At 46.4% G+C, this 19,961-nt stretch overlaps 1 protein-coding gene across 1 annotated transcript in view; it reads left to right on the top strand.

Annotated features, from left to right (window-relative positions):
• The window catches only part of HSD17B3 (hydroxysteroid 17-beta dehydrogenase 3), a 47,132-nt gene extending 29,167 nt beyond the window's left edge, over positions 1–17,965 (top strand). The window contains exons 7-11 of the mRNA XM_036331418.1: positions 2,242–2,276; positions 4,050–4,131; positions 4,707–4,772; positions 14,405–14,554; positions 17,389–17,965. Coding sequence (XP_036187311.1) covers positions 2,242–2,276; positions 4,050–4,131; positions 4,707–4,772; positions 14,405–14,554; positions 17,389–17,499 — 444 coding nt within the window. The 3' untranslated portion in view covers positions 17,500–17,965. The remainder of the gene's footprint in view (positions 1–2,241; positions 2,277–4,049; positions 4,132–4,706; positions 4,773–14,404; positions 14,555–17,388) is intronic.
• Positions 17,966–19,961: the final 1,996 nt, after the last annotated feature.

Here is a 19,961-nt window from a genome sequence, read left to right as displayed (position 1 = left end):
CTTAACTCCCTGGAACCTCAGATCCTTCCTCTGCCAGAAAAGTGTGGCTCTGTGTCGTGTCGGGTGCTGTTCTGAACAAGCGTCAGTAGGCATGACGGCCACGGAGCTGAGCCAACTGTGCCCTGGAGAGAGCGGGGCGGGGGAGGAAGGGCCCTCCTGGGCAGGCGGTTGGGGGAAGGTGCTGCCGAGAAGCAGGCCCAGCCGCCGCCTGCTGAGCGGATGGCACTTTTGTGTGAACATGGGTTTCTCTCCTCTGAATGGCCTGTGAGTGAACCCTGGGCTCTGAGCCCCCACTGGCCCCACAGCCGGTGCCTGGCTCAGGCCACAGAGTTCACACCTGCGCCTGGCACCCTGTGGCCATTCCCCAGGCCCCGTGGAACCGCAGCAGGGAGCCAGGTGTGACCCCTGACTTCATGGGTCCAGACCCTGGCTGGGAGCAGCAGGAGGCTCAGTCTCATCTTGAGAACGTGGACTGGCCTTGGAGGACGGCTTTCCCACAGGAGAGTCAGCTGCTCTTGACCTAAGGGGAGGGGATGGATGCTGAGTAGAGCCCCCAATTTTTTTTTTTTCGGGTGGATAAGTTGGGCTGACAAAAATTGTTTTTACCAGTGACTGTTTTTCTGTAAGCATAGTGGTATTTTACGTAGCCTGCCCAGTGTTCATTGGTACACACATTCTTTTAGGCTGAGCAATCAATAGCTTTTCAAACTCCCAGCTGATGTAATTGTAAGTTTTATATTTCCAACTGTTGTCAGTAGTCTTACCACTGAAATCTTTCACATTATTTGACACGTGAATCTCTCACTCTTGGTCCATTTGATCATGGGGCTTCCCAGATGTATTTGATAAGCCCGACTCCTTTAGCAGAGGAATGTTTTGATTTGCTAAACAATTATTTTATATTGTTAGACACTAACTTCCCTAAATAACAGAGAAAACACACGGAAGGTTAGCTTATAAGCATGCCACCCCAGCTGTCCACGCTGGTGGGAGGCATGACAAGTATCCCTTAATTATTCCACAGGAACCGTCTGGGAATAGGAGAGACCCCTGTCAGGGCAGGGATGGGAGATGAGCTTGTGGGCGGGCAAAAGGAAGGTGAGATCAGAGACTAAATATTGGGAGCTTTGTGACAGAGACTCACAAACCCGACGTCCTCTCTCTAACCGGGATTACTCCCCCCGGGAGGCTAGAGCTTTCAGCCAGGAGGCTCTGAGGACATGCTGGCGTGCTCCTCAGTGACGCTGGAAAAGCCAAGGAAGGGTGATGACAATCTAGCCCTCACCCTTTTCTCACCTCCCTTCAAATCCAGGGTTTCAGGAGGCAGTCCCGTGGGTTCTAGGGACCATCCCCCACCACGCTCTGGAGGCCCCGCAGATAGGGCGTGGCAGGGACAGAGGCACCCCCCCCCCCCCAGCTCCTGGGGCTCCCAGGCCACGTGCAGAGACTGGCAGAGCTAGTCTTCTGACCCCGGGCCTTTTGATTTCTCTGCTTTGCCCCACCTGTTTGGCTCCTCTCTGTCTCAAACCTGCTCCCCAGACAGGGCCCCTGTCCACTCGGATGTACGTTTGAGAACCCTTTAGTCCACACAGCTGCTGCCTCCTTAATTCTTAAAACGTGTGCCTTACAATTACGATGTGAAAAGCTCTTTAATGGAATGTTTAAGCTCCGGAAGTTGCAGGAAAGACCTCTTTTGGGGCAGAAGGTTGGGAGGGGGAAGGGACTTCCCAATACAGTTGTAATTCTGACAGACCGACAGACTGGGGAGCTAGCACAGACTACCTGCAGGTTGCTTATGCGGCCGCTGTTGGATTGACAGGTGTCCTCCCTGGTACTTGCGACGCTCATGGACACCTGCGTGATGTCCTGACGCCCCCCAATCCTAACTCATGGCTGAGGCTTGTGACGAGCAGCATCCGCTTGCCTGTCTCCTGGGGTAGAGAGTATCTGGGATCCTCAGTGCTGACCCCACACCAGGACAATTTCCATAATTTTTCACTGCCCTCATTTTTCAGGAAGACTGGAGCTTTAGCAGGAGAAACCAGAGGCCCCTGAGCAGTTGGCCATTTTCTGAGTTGCGTCCTGTAGGTTCTGGCCTGACTCTAGTGTTGCCAGAATGACCTCCAATGCGTGTGGCCATCTGAGAAGATTAGGCAGTTCCCCAGCTCCCCCCCACACCCACTCCCCCAAGTTGTACCCCCATTGCTATTGTCAAGGCTTAACGTTGACCTTCTCTTGTAGATGACCCAGCTAATTCTGAAGCACATGGAGGCAAGGTAAGGCCTTTCTTTGAAACAGTGAAGTGCACGGGCTCCCTGGCCTGGCCGGCGGCGGGGGTGTGGAGGCTGGGGCTGGGGCGCCTCTGCCTGCGGCTTTAACAAGTGATAACACTGTGATGACAGGACATGGACATTACAGGGGAAATAACATTCTGCCCCGGCCAGCTTTGCAACACACAAGCATATTGAAGGTCAAGTGTAACATACACTGGAGGGAGGAAGAGAACAGCAGATTCAGCACACATTGTAGTAAAAAATTAACTTACGTTGAGCATAAAAGAAACTTCAGAAGTTGGCCTGAGACCAAGACCATCTCTTCGTTATTATAAATTTCAGCTGTTGTCAGAATGAATACTCCAGTTTAGTGCTAAAAGTCAGCACCCCATCAGTACCCCATCAGTGCCTCCATTTATGCCACATCTTTATCACCCTGTTACCCACCCACGGGAGCCGTCCTCATGCACCCACGGGAGCCGGTCTCACACACCACGGGAGACGGTCTCACACACCCACGGGAGCTGGTCTCACACACCCACGGGAGACGGTCTCACACACCACGGGAGCCGGTCTCACACACCCACGGGAGCCGGCCTCACACACCCACGGGAGACGGTCTCACACACCCACGGGAGCCGGTCTCACACACCCACGGGAGACGGTCTCACACACCCACGGGAGCCGGTCTCACACACCCACGGGAGCCGGTCTCACACACCACGGGAGCCGGTCTCACACACCCACGGGAGCCGGTCTCACACACCACGGGAGCCGGTCTCACACACCACGGGAGCCGGTCTCACACATCATAGGAGCCAGTCTCACACACCCACGGGAGCCGGTCTCACACACCACGGGAGCCGGTCTCACACACCCACGGGAGCCGGTCTCACACACCACGGGAGCCGGTCTCACACACCCACGGGAGCCAGTCTCACACACCCACGGGAGCCAGTCTCACACACCACGGGAGACAATCTCACACACCCACGGGAGCCGGTCTCACACACCACGGGAGCCGGTCTCACACACCACGGGAGCCAGTCTCACACACCCACGGGAGCAGGTCTCACACACCACGGGAGCCGGTCTCACACACCCACGGGAGCCGGTCTCACACACCCACGGGAGCCGGTCTCACACACCCACGGGAGCGGTCTCATGCACCCACGGGAGCCGGTCTCACACACCACGGGAGCTAGTCTCAGGCCGTGTCCATGAACAGCAAGTGGCCGATGGCTTTGTCCTCCCTCGAGGAAGCGAGGCTGGCCCTGCTATTCTAATGTGCAGTTTTGTGGTTTTTCTGGAGCAAACCCGTCTCATTGGGGAGGATTAAAGGATTACATTTCCAAAGGGCACTTAGGGAACCCCGGGACTTGTGAGGACGCCTGTGTGAGCAGGTGATGGGCCATCCAGTTCCACCCAAGGCTGACGGCATCTGCCTTGTTGAGGGTCGTCATGGGCAGAAGGGCCCTGAGCGCCTGTGCCCGCGCCCGATGGGGAAGGATCCCCTGCCCTCCTGTCTGCGCTCAGTGGGTTCCTGCGTTTCGGTGGGGGCCCCTGCGTTTCGGTGGGGGCCCCTTGTTGCAGCAGAACCCGTTCCCGGTGGCAAGCCCTGATGCCCACTGACTGCCCAGGGTCACCGTGTGGGGCCGTGGCCCCGAGGGAAGCAGAGAGGGGTTCCCTGGCGCTCACACGCGCCCCTCGGTTTCTTCCTTCTCGCGGAGCCCCCAGGCAGCACAGCTCCTGAAACGTTGCTTCTTTGCCTTTTAGGAGGAAAGGGCTCGTCCTGAACATTTCTTCCGGGGTGGCCCTCTTTCCCTGGCCTTTCTACTCCATGTATTCGGCTTCTAAGGTGAGCGACAGCACGGAGTTCCAGGCCCCTCCTCCCTCCCCTTGCTGTTCCCGCTTGCCATTTTCCTGTGGCCCATCTGGCCAGCCCATGGGCAGATCGCCAGGAGGCGCTCTCCTGTGTCCAGGGCGGAGCTAGTCAGCAGGGGTTTGGGTGCATAGAAGGAGGCACAGCCCCGGCTGACGGCTGATGGCCCTCACTCACCTCCTTGCCTGGGAACCCTGCTGTCCACTGTGGTTTCCTCCCTGCCCTGGAGGCCTAGCCAGGTGTCCCCGTGCCCTCGTCTTAAAAACAAACTCGGGGGAGGGGGGTGCTCTACACAAGGGACAGCCCCCCACCCCTGGGTTGGGTCATGTATGTGCAGTGGCCCGAGGTATGTATTTATCCCCACCATGTATGTTCCCATTCATTGCGGGATCTCTTCTCAGACCAAGAGATGAAGTCCTAACTCGCATCAGAGAAGCGGCCACGTTTTAAGACACGTGGTGGGCTCCTGTGGAGTCTCTGGAACCTGCAAAGTTGGTTCGGAGGGAGAAAGCAAGCTCCGGGCCCTGAGGTGTTTCTCCTTCTCGCTCCAGGCTTTTGTGTGCACGTTTTCCAAGGCCCTGCAAGCGGAATATAAGGAGAAAGGAATAATTATCCAGGTGAGGCTGACAGTTCTGAGTCCCCTGAAGCCGGCCACTGCCTCCTGCAGGGCTGGTGCTGAAGGGCAGCGGCAGGAGTGGTCTGCATGACTCTCCGGGGTTCCTGCGACCCTTGCACTGGCGGCTGTGCCCTGTGGCTGCGCCTGCTGCCACCCTCTGCCGTGCCCTGGGCTGGAGCAGGAGACGGGGCAGGGTGAGTGAGTGCCCAGGGGCGCTGTCACCCCTCTTGCTACCCGATGCTGCATCACGCCAGAAGTTGGGGCCTGGTCGGCCATGCTTTCCTCTCTGCTGTAGGTACGGGAGACGGGCTTGTGTGGGAGGATGGTGGAGAGGGAAAGAGACACGGGCACTGGTCCACGTTGGAAGGGGTGGGGTGCCCCCGTTGCGGGCTGCTCATCTGTGCTGGGCCCAGAGGTCCTCACCCCTGGCTCTGAGCCGCGGGCAGAGGGGCTCTGCCGCCCCTTCACCCTCAGCCGCACACCGATCGGGCTGTCCTGCTGCCTGTAGGCTGGGCAATAGGACATCTTGTGTCCGCGATGCCCACGCGGTTGGCTCACAGCTCGGAGTCCAGTGATTTCTAGGACCTGGAATAAAAGGTGTATTTGCAGGGCTTTGTTGCTGTTGGGGAGGAAGTTGTACGGCATAGTATTAGAAGTGGGAAGGCTCACTCACCGTGGCAGCTCTCTCTTTTTTTTCTTTTTTAATATGTTTTTATTGATCTCAGAGAGGAAGGGAGAGGGAGAGAGAGAGAGAAACATCAATGATGAGAGAGAATCATTGATTGGCTGCCTACAGGGGATCAAGCCCACAACCCAGGCATGTGCCCTTGGCCGGAATCGAACCCGGGACCCTTGAGTTTACAGGCCAACGCTCTATCCACTGAGCCAAACCAGCGAGGAGTCACGCAACAGCTTTACAATCATTGGTGTGCATGTGGATTTCAATTAAAATGCTCACGGGTATGAGACGATCTCAGGTGGCTACGCTATAAGTTAACCAGCTATAGGTAAAGTTTATTCAAAAGGCAGATACGAATTAATCGTGAGAACTTTGCAATTAACATTGACTTCCGCCCCTGAGTGACGGGAACAGCACACCATGCTGCTAGGCCACCCGCTCTTTGCTGACTGAAGTCTCGCCCATCAGGGATTGCCCTTCCTGCCCATCTTCCAGCTCCCGCTGCAGACAGATTCCTTTTGCACAAGTGCTACCCCATGCAGGCTGTTCGCTGCAGCAAAACATAACCCTTCACACCTCACTGACTTCCAACCACAAAGATTTATTTCTCATTCATGATGCGCATCGACTGGGAGCTGCCAGGGCATCAGCTCGGGGCAGTGACGCAGGGACCGGCGGATGGAGCAGCTGCTCTGTGGGGGTTGTGAGCTGACACGCCAGGGCAGCATGGAAGCAGTTCCAGAGGGTCTTGCTTTGATAACGAAGGGCTGGCTCACAAAAGACGCCGGTCACTTTTGCTCATACTCATGGGCCAGATCTGGTCACATGGTCCCACCCAACCATGTGTAATTCTATCACGTGCCTGGAGGAGAAAAGAACTAAAAATACTTGGTGAACCACACGAATGCTTACCAGAGCTACTTGCTTACTGGTCATATGACAGGCTTAGCATCACCATGATCTTGAGAATTGTGGTGAGAGAGGCTGGGGCTGCTGAGTGAGTGGGTTCCGTGGGGCAGCAGGGGTGGGAGAAGGTGGGGGAGGGGAGGGGCCCCTTCCTGGAGGCAGGAGCCTCGGAGCTGCTCTCCTAGCAAGTGAGAGAAGGTGAAAAGGCTCTGCGACCTTTCGGAACCACTGGCCTCTCCAAACACTTATGTAATTGGTGCTCAATAAAGATTTGTGAATTGGGCAACGAAGCAGGCACTAGAGACTTGAGTTTGATTTTCAAATCCCAGCTCTGCCACTTGCCATGTGAGTGATCCTGGAAAACCTGCTGAAACTCCGCGAGCCTCAGTTTCCCAGAATCACCTACACAACCCCTACTGGGGATCGAGCCCCCAACCCGGGCCTGCGCCCTGGACTGGAATGGAACCCCGGACCCTTCGGGTCCCCAGGCCGATGCTCTACCCACTGACCAAAACAGGCCGGGGCGGCACTTTGTTTTATACATGACAATCCAAGGAGGAGACGTAAGTGGGTTACAGGAAATCCACTGGTGATAGATGAGGGAGGGAGGGAGGGAGGGAAGAAGGGAAGGAGCAAAGGGGGGTGGGGAGTGCGGGGACCTCTGGGATTGGATAAAAAGTAAAATGATAGACGCATACTTCTTTAAAAAATTTTTTTTTATTGATTGCAGAGAGGGAGGGAGAGAGAAACATCATCGATGAGAGAGAATCTCCCCATCTGTAAAAAGGGCATATTTACCATGGCTGCTCACTTCTCTAGGTTCTTATAAAGATCTAATGAATGAACAAATATGCACATTTCACCCCTGTTTATGAAGCCCCTGTGCTCCACAATGAGGTGTTTTGTGAACCAAACCCCATTGTGGGAATGAAAATACTTACTATTTCCCCTCCTGGGAGTGGGTTGGGAACGCATGCTCCCGCATCTCTCCAAGAGGAACATGGTGAGATCGGTGGAAGAAAGTGTTTTGCCGATTAACGACGATAGCGTTCATTTCCATGAGGGCCCATTCAATCGTGTTGACTGATTCATAACTGATTCATTCATAACAGTGTCATGTCTGGGGTGGTGTGAAGAAAAGCTGACATGATGAAAATGGCGAACGTGATGTGAAGAAAAGCAAAACCAAGGAAACAAGCACGGACCTCTTTTCTCTAAAGATGCCGCGCTCTGCGTGTCTGGGAGAAAGTCAGCCTCCTGCCGGGTGTGGGGGCCGTGGGTGGAAAGAGGGGGTCGTGAACGTGCAACCTAGAGGCTTTAGTTGCCCCATCGTTGGCTGTGTGCGTTAGAAACACATGTCTGAACGAGGGTTGCCAGATAAAATACAGAACACCCAATAAAATCTGAATTTCAGATATATAAATGAAAATTTAAATGTAAATATAGCCCATGGAGTACTTGGGACATAGTTATACCGAATTTTAAAATTTTTTAAAAAGTATTACATGTCTCCTTCCCCCCCCCATTAACCGCCCCCTCCACTCCTGCCCCCAACTCAGTAATCCCCCCCCCCCACCGCCCCATTGTCTGTGTCCATTGGTTATGCTAATATGCATGCATACAAGTTCTTTGATTGATCTCTAACCCACCCCCCTCCCCTGCCTGCTTTCTGAGGTTGGACGGTCTGATCAGTGTTTTAGTCTCTGGATCAATTTTTGTTCATCAGTTTATGTTGTTCATTATATCCCACATATGAGTGAGATCATGTGATACTTATCTTTCTCTGACTGGCTAATTTTGCTTAGCATAATGCTCTCCAGCTCCATCCATGCTGTTGCAAATGGTAAAAATTCCTTCTTTTTTTTACCACAGCATAGTATTCTGTTGTGTAGATGTACCACCATTTTTTAATCCACTCATCTGCTGATGGGCACTTACGCTGTTTCCAGATCTTAGCTATGGTGAATTGTGCTGCTATGAACATAGGGGTGCATATATCCTTTCTGATTGGTGTTTCTGGTTTCTTAGGATATATTCCTAGAAGTGGGATCACTGGGTCAAATGGGAGTTCCATTTTTAGTTTTGTGAGGAAACTCCATACTGTTCTCCATAATGGCTGCACCAGTCTGCATTCCCACCAGCAGTGCACAAGTGTTCCTTTTTCTCCACAACCTCTCCAACACTTGTTGTTTGTTGATTTGTTGATGATAGCCATTCTGACAGGTGTGAGATGGTACCTCATTGTTTTGATTTACATCTCTCAGATGATTAGTGACTTTGAGCATGTTTTCATATGTCTCTCTGCCTTCTGTATGCCCTCTTTCGAAAAGTGTCTATTTAGGTCCGTTGCCCATTTTTTTGATTGGATTGTTTATCTTCTTTTTGTTAAGTTGTATGAGTTGCCTGTAAATTTTGGAGATTAAACCCTTATCGGATGTAACATTGGTAAATATGTTCTCCCATGCAGTGGGCTCTCTTGTTTTGTTGATGGTTTCTTTTGCTGTGCAGAAGCCTTTTATTTTGATGTAGTCCCATTTGTTTATTTTCTCCTTAGTTTCCATATTGGTAAAGATACTGCTACAACATATGTCTGGTATTTTGCTGCCTATGGAGTCTTCTAAGGTTTTTATGGTTTCCCATCTTACATTTAAGTTCTTTATCCATTTTGAGTTTGTTTTTGTGTATGGTGTAAGTTGGTGAACTAGTTTCATTTTTTTGCATGTATCTGTCCAGTTTTCCCAACACCATTTATTGAAGAGACTGTCTTGACTCCATTGTATGCTCTTGCCTCGTTTGTCAAATATTAATTGAGCCTAATGGCTTGGGTCGATTTCTGGGTTCTCTGTTCTGTTCCTTTGGTCTATATGTCTGTTCTTGTGCCAGTACCAGGCAGTTTTGAGAATAGTGGGTTTGTAATATAGCTTGATATCTGGTATTGTGATCCCTCCAAATTTGTTCTTCTTTCTCAGAATTGCTGTGGCTATTTGGGGTCTTTTTTTTTATTCCAGATGAATTTTTGGAGAGTTTGTTCTAGGTCTGTGAAATATGCCGTTAGTATTTTAATGGGGATTGCATTGAATCTATAAATTGCTCTGGGTAGTATGAACATTTTAATGATTTTGATTCTACCAATCCATGAACACGGTATGTTCTTCTATTTGTTTATGTCTTCCTCTATCTCTTTTTTCAATGCCCTGTAGTTTTCTGAGTAGAGGTCTTTTACCTCCTTATTTAAGTTTATTTCTAGGTATCTTAATTTTTTTGTTGCAGTGGTAAATGGTTTTTGTTTTTTTTAGTTTCTCTTTCTGTGAGTTCATTATTGGTGTATAAAAAAGCCATAGACTTCTGGGTGTTAATTTTGTATCCTGTGACATTGCCAAATTCATTTATTAAGTCTAGTAGTTTTTTGATGGTGTCTTTAGGGTTTTCTAGGTACAATATCATGTCATCTGCAAATAATGACAATTTTATGTCTTCTTTTCCAATTTGGATGCCTTTCATTTTTTCTTCTTGTCTGATCACTATGGCTAGCAGTTCCAGTACTGTGTCGAACAGGAGTGGTGAAAGTGGCACCCTTGTCTTGTTCCTGTTCTTAGGGGAAATGAGTTTAGTTTTTGCCCATTGAGTATGATGTTGGCTGTAGATTTGTCATATAATGCTTTTATTATGTTGAGGTGTGATCCTTATATTCCCACTTTGCTGAGAGTTTTTTTTTAATCAAGAAAGGGTGCGGATTTTGTCAAATGCTTTTTCTGCATTGATTGATATGATTATGTGATTTTTGTCTCTCAATTTGTTTATGTGATGTATCACGTTTATTGATTTACAGATATTGTACCCTCCTGGTATCCCTGGAATAAATCCCACTTGGTCATGGTGTATGATCTTTCTAATGTAATGCTGGATCCAGTTTGCTAGAATTTTGTTGAGGATTTTAGCATCTATGTTCATCAAGGATATTGGCCTGTAGTTCTATTTCTTTGTGGTGTCTTTATCTTGTTTTGGAATAGTGTAATGCTGGCTTCATAGAAAGAGCTTGGAAGTGTGCCTTCCTCTTGAATTTTTTGAAATAGTCTGAGGAGGATAGGTTTTAGTTCTCTGAATGTTTGGTAGAACTACCCTCTAAAGCCCTCCAGACCAGGGCTTTTGTTTGTTGGAAGATTTTTGATTACTGCTTTAATTTCATCGGTAGTTATTGGCCTATTCAGGTTTTTTGATTCTTCCTGATTGAGTTTTGGAAGCTTGTATTTTTCTAGGAATATGTCCATTTCATTTAGGCTGTCCAGTTTGTTGGAGTAGAGTTGTTCATAGTATTTTTTTTTTTTTTTTTTACAATCCTTTGTATTTCTGTGGGGTCTGTTGTTACTTCACCTATTTCATTTCTGATTTTGTTTATTAGGGTCCTCTCTCTTTGTTTCTTGGTGAGCCAGGCTAGAGCTCATCGATCTTGTTTATCCTTTCAAAAAACCAGCTCATGGTTTTATTGATCTTTTGTATTTTTTTTGTGTGTGTCTCTATGTCGTTTGTTTCTGCTCTGATCTTTATTATTTCCTTCCTTCTGCTTACTCTGGGATTTTCTTGTTACTGTCTTTCTAATTCTTTTTTTAAAAAAATATATTTTATTGATTTTTTACAGAGAGTAGGCGAGAGGGACAGAGAGTCAGAAATATCGATGAGAGAGAAACATCGATCAGCTGCCTCCTGCACACTCCCCACTGAGGATGTGCCCGCAACCAAGGTACATGCCCTTGACCGGAATCGAACCTGGGACCCTTCAGTCCACAGGCTGACACTCTATCCACTGAGCCAAACCAGTTAGGGTTCTTTCTAATTCTTTAAATTGTAGGGGTAGGTAATTTATTACCATTTTTCTTGTTTTTTTGAGGTAGGCTTGCAAAACTATGTACTTCCCTCTCAGGATTGCTTTCACTCTGTCCCATAGATTTTGGATTGTTGTGTTTTCATTGTTGTTTCTTATCAGGATACTTTTTATTTCTTCTTTGATCCCTTTGGCAACCCAATCATTGTTTAATAGCATGCTATTTAGCCTCCAAGTGTTTAATTTTTTCCATTTTTTTTATTGTAGTTGATTTCTAATTTTATGCCATTGTGATCTGAGAAGATGTTTGATATGATTTCTATCTTCTTGAATTTGAAGAGACTTTGCCTGTATCTCAATATATGGTCTATCTTTGAAAATGTCCCATGTGCACTTGAGAAGAATGTATATCTGTAGCTTTGGGATTAAATGTTCTGAAGATGTCAATTAATTCCATCTCATCTCGTGAGTCATTTAGGATTGATGTTTCTTTGCTGATTATATTTGTTTAGAGGATTTATGCAGTGGCATCAATGGGGTATTAAAGTTGACTGTATTGCTGTCGATCTCTCCCTTGATATCTTCCAGAAGTTTTTTTATGTATTTGGGTGCTTCTGTATTGGGTGCATATATGTTTATCAGAGTTATATCCTCTTGTTGAATTGCTCCCTTTAGTATTATGAAGTGGCCTTCCTTATCTTTTGTTATGGCCTTCACTTTGAGGTCTATTTTGTCAGATATAAGTATTGCTACCCCAGCTGTTTTTCATTTCTATTCACCTGAAAATTTTTTTCCCATACCTTTGCTATCAGTCTGTGTTAGTCCTTTGTTCTGAGGTGGGTCTCTTGTAGACAGCATATATATGGGTCATGTTTTCTTACCCATTCAGCTACCCTATGTTTTTTGTTTGGAGCATTTAATCCATTTACGTTTAAGGTTATTATTGATAGGTACTTGTTTGTTGCCATTTTTATTCTTTATGCCTGTGTTCCTTCTTCCCTTCTGATTTCTTCTTTTAATAGCAGTCCCTTTAGCATTTCTTGCATTGGTGGCTTGGTGGTAATAAACTCCCTTAGCCCTTTTTTGTCTGAAGCTCCTTATTTCACCTTCAATTTTGAATGATAGCCTTGCTGGGTATAGTATTCTTGGATTCAGTCCCTTGCTTTGCATCACTTTGTATATTTCATTCCATTCCCTTCTGGCTTGATGTGTTTCTGTTGAGAAATCAGTTGATAGTCTAATGGGAAATCCTGTATAGGTAACTTTTTGTCTCTCTCTGGCAGCCTTTAAAATTCTTACTTTGTTGTTAGTGTTTGCCAATTTAATTATGATGTGTCTTGGTGTTGGTCTTTTTGGGATCCTCTTGTTTGGGACTCTGTGTGCTTCTTGAACTTGTGTGAGTTTTTTCTTCCCAATATCAGGGAAGTTTTCTGTCATTATTTCTTCAAACAGGTTTTCTATTCCTTGCTCAGTTTCCTCTCCTTCTGGCATCCCTATTATGTGGATGTTGTTTTGGTTTGTGTTATCCCAGAGCGCCCTTAGGCTCTCCTCCTGCTTTTTAAGTTTTTTTTTTTCCAGTAGCTGCTCTTCTTGGGTGTTTTTTCCTACCTTGTCTTCTAGCTTGCTGGTGCAGTCCTCAGTTTCTGCTAGTCTACTATTGATGCTTTCTATTGTGTTCTATGTCATTCTTCATTTCTTCTTGGCTCTTCTCCATTTCCTATTGATTCTTACACATGTTGTTGAATTGCCTTCCATCCTTTTCAGTGTCCTTATGACCATTGCTCTGAATTCTTTCTCTGACAAATTTCTTGCCTCCATTTCATTTACTTCCTTTTCTGGCGAGTCCTCCTTTCTTTCATATGGGGTCTGTTTCTTTGTCTCCCCTTTTTGCTCCTTCAGGGTGTTTGGTTATGTGGTTCACCCTCTACCACGCTGACTGAAAGGTACAAAATACAACTCAACAAGACACAACACAGAGGGAACACAACAAGAATGTATTCATGACTCTGATAACCCCAATAAAGGTGACCACCAGCAAAAAGAGAATTAGGGGAGAGAAAAGAGCACAGAAATGATATTGAGAAAAGGAAAAAAGGTAAGAGAGAAAAGAAAAAGAAGAAAAAATAAGGGGGAAAAATATATGTATATGGGGAGAAAAGTCCACAAAACAAACAAATAAACCAAAAAATGCAAACCACAAACACCCAGAAAAAAGGGGGGAACTGAATCTGAAGAAGCACAGCTTATTTCCAGAAGGTAAGGTAAAGGAATTGAATGAGTGGGGAAATGGCCACAGTTCAATATAGAGGAGGTAGAAAGAGAATGAGTGGATAAGAAGAAAAGTAAAAAACAAAATAATAATTAAAAAATTCTTCCCTTTCTTTAATCTATTATCTATCTAACTGTATATTCATCTATTTTTGGAAAAGGAGACGAGAGTAGAGAGCAAATAGGCTTGAGTTTGGTGAGTGTAACTAATTAAGCAACTAGGAGAAGAAGAGAGCAAGCAAGGGCAGGAAAAACAAAAGCATAAAAAATGGCTAGCGAAGAAAGAGAAAAGAGAAGTGTGCAAAGACTTGGAGGAGGGGAGAGGAAATTAGATATATGAGTAAGCCAGCAGAGAATAGTATAATAGTAACACGTCAGTAAAGCAGATAAAGAAGATCAATTTTTTATAAGGAGTAAAAAGAAAGGAGAAAGAAAAACGTTCTCTAGGTGTCCTCTGTCCTTTCCAGCCATGGATCGTCTCACCAGCTGTGTTTAATTTGCCAATTCTGGGTGGATGTTTGATTTAGTTGTTTCTTCTATCTGCTCCATGAGAAGGTGCAGGACACATCTGCCTATTTGGATGCCATTTTGTCTTCCCCAGTTATACTGAATTTTGTTGTTGCTGCTGTTTTTCTGGATTCGGTTGAACTGAGTGTCCTGCACTTTTATATCAAAGCCTGGAAACCATGCTCGGAGAGCTGGCTCATGCCTCAGCCGTGTGCACTCGGGGCACCGTGGTGTGTGGCCGAGGCCTCCCCTGGCGTTAGTGGCAAAGGGAAACCAGAGGCTGATTGCCAGCGCTGTGCCGCTTCTGTGCCCGTGCAGTGCCCCCTCCCTGTTTCGGACCCTGGAACTTCTGACAGGATGGCCGGAGTTGGGAAAGGAAGGCATGGGGAGATGGGGGCTCACACTCAGGGATGGGCAGATCGCTCCTGTGTTACAGCTTTATTTCCCATTGTAGGTGCTGACCCCCTATGCTGTTTCAACCCCAATGACAAAGAACCTCAACACCAGCCTGATAACCAAGACTGCCGATGAGTTTGTTAAAGAATCGCTCAATTACGTCACATTTGGCGATGAAACCTGCGGCTGCCTCGTCCATGAAATCCTGGTAATTGATAACTTCTCCTTCTTGAAGCAAGTGAGCACAGGTGTGCAGGCGGCCCTGCGGGCTGAGCCAGCTCTTCCTCGCTCTTGGAGGCCTGGTGCGCCCCCAAGGCGGGCAGTCTCACCCCTGGCTGCCTCACTTCTCCCTCAGAAAGGAAGGAGGCTCCAGAGCTCCTGGAAGAGCCGGCGGAGACCCAGGGAGCGTCTCCGTGGGGCTGCTGTGGCCTCTGACCCCCTGTTAGTAAATGTTTAACTCTGGCCCTCCTCAATGGCTATGCCAGCAAAATGGAGAAACACTGTTTGGAGAATACAGTGGGGCCTTGACTTACGAGTTTAATTCGTTCAGAGACTGAACTCATTAAGGAGCTCGTTAAGGAGCTCGTTAACTCAAATTACTCTATCAACTCAATGCAAAAAATCTGCCAAGAGACAGCTGGTATCTCAAAAAACTCGTTATTAGGCAAGGCCCCACTGTAGTACCTTTCCAGACTTAGCTTATTATTTACAATCTCCCCAGACATCTTCTTTGTATTGGCGATCTTCATCCCAAAATCGAAGTGTGCTTCTCCCTCCAAACACGCCAGTGGATCAGGGAGTTATAGCAGCTTTTAAAGCTCACTACCTAAGGACGACCTTTGCCCAGGGCATTGCTGCAACTGACGAAGACGCTGATGCAATTTTGGAAAAATTACATCTTCAGCTGCTTCAGGAGTCTTGCTTGGGCTTAGAGCCATGGTCGGCAAACTGCGGCTCGCGAGCCACATGCGGCTCTTTGGCCTCTTGAGTGTGGCTCTTCCACAAAATACCACGTGCGGGCGCATGTACAGTGCGATTGAAACTTTGCGGTCCATGCGCAGAAGTCGGTTTTCGGCCTGGGCGAGTCTATTTTGAAGAAGTACTGTTGATATTTGGCTCTGTTGACTAATGAGTTTGCCGACCACTGGCTTAGAGTGATGCCACCAAGGAGGGTATGATTGGCACCTGGAGGAAGACACTCAAGAAGTTTGCCCATGACTTCAAAGGGTTTGCCTAGATTGAGGAGGCTGCAAGAATCCACAAGGCTGTGGCTGAGATGGCACACAGCCTTAACCTGGGTGTGAACGAGGATGACGAGGGGGAGGAGCTCTGGGGGGGGGGGGGGTCTGAGGAAGTGCTGAGGAGGAGTTGTTGGAATGGGATGCGTAGCTGAAGAAGAAGCCAGGGGAGAGGAAACTGCAGGAGCAGAAAAAGAATCTCTAAGAAAATTCATGGTGAAGGTTCTAGCAGAAGGTTCGCAGACCTCAACAAGCTTCTTTAAAAGTTGTTCATTAATTTAAAAACACCAAAAGTTTTTCACTTACAGAGAAGAATGCTCATGTTGCATTATCTGCTCACAAGCAAGTCTATGATGAAAACAAAATTTTAACAAACCGCCATGGACATATTTCCGAAAAGAGTGACACCTCCTCACGCGAGCATGTCATTGCCCCTGAAGACCTGCTAGTGGGACAGGATGTGGGGGTGGAAGACAGTGACAGTGACGATCCTGACCCTGTGTGCGCCTAGGCTAGTGTGTGTTTGTATCTTAGTTTTTTTGTTTGTTTTGTTTTTTATTTACTTAAATTCTTTATTGTTGAAAGTATTACATATGTCTCCTTTTCCCCCCATTGAGCTCTCCCCAGCTGCTCCCACCCCCAGCACATGCCCTCACTCTCCTACTATCTGTGTCCATTGATTATGCTACTATGCATGCATACAAGTCCTTTGGTTGATCTCTTACCCTCTCTCCTCTCCCACCTTCTCTCTGACGTTTGACGGTCTGTTAGATGCTTCTGTGATTCTGGATCTATTTTTTTTCATCAGTTTATGTTGTTCATTATATTCCACAAATGAGTGAGATCACGTGATATTTATCTTTCTCTGACTGGCTAATTTTGCTTAGCACAATGTTCTCCAGGTCCATCCATGTTGTTACGAATGGTAAGAGTTCTTTCTTTTTTATAGCAGCATAGTATTCCATGTATCTTAGTTTTTAACAAAAAAGTTTAAAAAGTAAAAAAAAATTAAAATTTAAAAATAGGAAAAAACTTATAGAATAAGGATATAAAGAAAAAAATATTTTTTGTACAGTTATAAAATGTGTTTGTGTTTTATGCTAAGTGTTATTGCAAAAGAATTGAAAGTTAAAAATACTAAAAAGTTTATAAAGGAGAAAAGGTATAGCAAGCTAAGCTTAATTCATTATTGAAGAATGAAATTCTTAAAAATAAATTTAGTATATCTTAACTATATAGTGATTAAAAGTTTACAGTAGCAAACAGTAATGTACTGGGCCTTCTAATTCACTCACCACTCACTCACTGACTCACCCAGAGCAACTCTAGTTTTCTGAGTGCCACTCGTGGTAAGTGTCCTATACAGATGTACCATTTTTTATCTTTTATACCATATTGTAACCATATTTAACATTTTTAAATATACTTTTCTATGTTTAGATACACAAATACTTTCATTGTGTTATAATCGCCTACAGCATTCAGTACAGTGATAGGATGTACAGGTTTGTTGCCTAGGAACAATAGTCTATACCACACAGCCTAGGCGTGTAGCAGGAGGTACCATAAAGCATGTAAGTTTGCTTTATGATGTTCGCACAATGACGAAATCATCGAATGATGCATTTCTTAGAATGAATCCTTCTTGTTAAGCGACACATGACCGTACTAGAAGATTTGGGGACTTACCTTCAGTAGTCAGAAGAAATATGTTTTTGAAATGATAAATATGAACTGAGATGTTTTAGTTGTAACTTCCTTGCTCTCCTTTTCACCCAGACACTCATGTTTTTGTCTATTTAAGGCGAGCTTTCTGAGCCTGATCCCATCTTGGGCCATCTACAGCAGCTTGGTCAAGAAGCTACTCCTGACTCATTACACCAACTACCTCAAGAGGAACGCCAACGTCCGATAGTCTGGGGGCCTGATGGCCATGCAGCATCATTTTCTTCGCCAGGCTCTGCACTGACTGCAGAGGACCAAGGAGCAGACCGTCAGCCATCACCCCCTGGAGCTGGAGGCCCATGCCACAGACATAGTCCCTAGAACACAATTTGTGTGCCAGTTAGCTCATGTTAAAATCAAGGCCAAATGGAGACAGGCCTTGAAAATTCCCTGAGCAGATAAAGCCAGCTTATTCATACAAGCAAAACTTAGTTTAGCTTATTTTGTAAGACTAAAGATGGGACTCAGGGCAGGCCGCCCTCAATATGTCACTTTGGCATATTTATGATTTTGAATTAAAATTACTTAAGTAGCAAGAATACGCTGACTCTCCTTTGCCTTCTGTGACCATCTTTGGAAAATACAGTGAGCCACACTAATTAATCTTAATATAAGTGTTTATTCCAGCACATATCAATTATGGGGAGTTGGCATTTCAACTATTGGTGGAACAACTTCAAGTGTAGACATTGTGCTTATAAACCTTCACATCAAACCCTGGTGATGTGGGGAAGAACTTCCACAACCAGCAGCCTGAGTGAGAAGAGAAACATACATTAGTGTATACAGCTTGGGGCAGATTTTAGAAATAACTTTTAGTTGTGTGATATAGGGATTTCCCAATATATTAATCCTGGGTTTTGAATGATAGATTGTCTACAAGCTTTTCGAGGGTCTTTACATTAAGAGAGAATTTCCTCAAAATAAAGGTCCCAAGATGTTGGGCTGGCTTATGAAACAAGGGTAGCAAAGCTCTGTATTTTAAGATTTTTATGCCCATCACCACTAGCACTAGCTAATAGCTAACATTTTTTGAGCACTAATAATGTGTCAGGGACCATGTAATCCTCATTACAACGTAGGAAGGAGGAACTATTATTACTGTTGTCTTCATTTTACAGAGGAGGAAACTAAGGCACAGAAAAACTGAGTAACTTGCACAGGCTCAGCTAATCCGTGAGTGGCAGAGCTGGGATTTGAACCTGGGTCCCCTCCCAGCGTACGTACGAAAGCACTACAGTGGCGCCCTGCCTTTCCGGGATGAGGTTCTTTAATTGGGCTTAATGGAAACGGGTGAACCCTATTCCCCCTAACCCTGTGTTTTTTGCGTTCACATATTGTGAAGAGAGCTGAGGAATTGGGCTTCGCAGCCAGGCCCACGTGTCTCCACTCAACACTGACCGCTGTCCCGATTTACTGTTGTCTGGGAATCATTTCAGAGCAGGGAGCCTTGCCAGCTTTCACTGAGCTTTTGTTTCCGCCGAGGAGTGCTGGGCTCTTGCTTCTTGCCTCTTGCTTGATTCCCTTCTTTTTGTTTGGAGGGTGTGACACCCCAAGGAACATCGGCAGCTGGTGGTTTTGATGGAAGCATTTGCCCTGTGTTTGCCCAGCCTTCCATCTGTGCTGCCTCCCGCCTGCTAAAGGCCGGAGGGTCCCCCTGCCACACTTGGTTGGAGCTGGGAAATAAGGTGATTATGGGCTGCTGCCTGGAAACAGTTGGGAGCTGCTGCTGGGGCTGTTTCCTGGCGCATCATTCATTTCTTGCTCTTATGGGATGGGAACCAGAATGCCCCGCTTCAAAAAGACTCCTTTAGCCATCGCTTGCCAGAAAAAGCTGAAGACAGTCATCCAAGGGTCAGCATGATTTTAATCGTCTTTGTCTACTTCTGAGGCCAAAAAAAATGGTTATTCTCACTGTAGTTTATCCACTGTGCGTAGGGCTCAGCCTGTCTTGACTTGCTAGTGCCCTCTAGTGGTCTGGGAGAGGACTGTTGAGTCTTTCTATCTAATCTTGCAGGAATTTTAGAACAGAACCCAACTTGTGGAAAGAAATCCCCTCCCCCCCCAAAAGAAGTAGTTCATTTTAAAAAATTGAGATATAACTGACATATAACATATTACTTTCAGGTGTATACCATAATTATTTGATGTAAGTGTATATTGCCAGATAATCACCACAAGCCTAGATAACATCCATCACCACACATGGTTATAATTTTTTGTTCTTGTGATGAAAACTTTTAAGACCTACTCTCAGCAGCTTTCAAATATACAATGAAGTATTATTAACTATAGTCACCATGCTGTACACTATATCCCCAGGACTTATTTATTTTATACTGGATGTTTGTACCTTTTGACCCCATTCACCCATTTCTCTCAGCAACCCCCACCCCCAAACCTCTGATAACAACCAATCTGTTCTGTATTGTTGTTAGATTCCACATAGGGGCGAGATCATATGGTACTTGTCTTTTTCTGTCTTAGCATAATGCCCTCAAGGTCCATCCCTCAATCTTCTTTTTTGAGCTCTCTGTGAGTGTGCGTAGGTGGGTGGGTCATCAAAAAAGAAAGGCAAGGAGGAGAGTTGCACTTACTCTGGCCAGACGGCTGACGGATCCAGCACACTTAGCCGCTCTGGACTCTAGTTAC

The sequence above is a fragment of the Myotis myotis genome, unplaced genomic scaffold (genome assembly GCF_014108235.1).
Source record: "Myotis myotis isolate mMyoMyo1 unplaced genomic scaffold, mMyoMyo1.p scaffold_m19_p_12, whole genome shotgun sequence".
NCBI lineage: Eukaryota > Metazoa > Chordata > Mammalia > Chiroptera > Vespertilionidae > Myotis > Myotis myotis.
The sequence above is the reverse complement of the archived record's forward strand: the minus strand, read 5'-3'. Positions and strand labels throughout refer to the sequence as shown.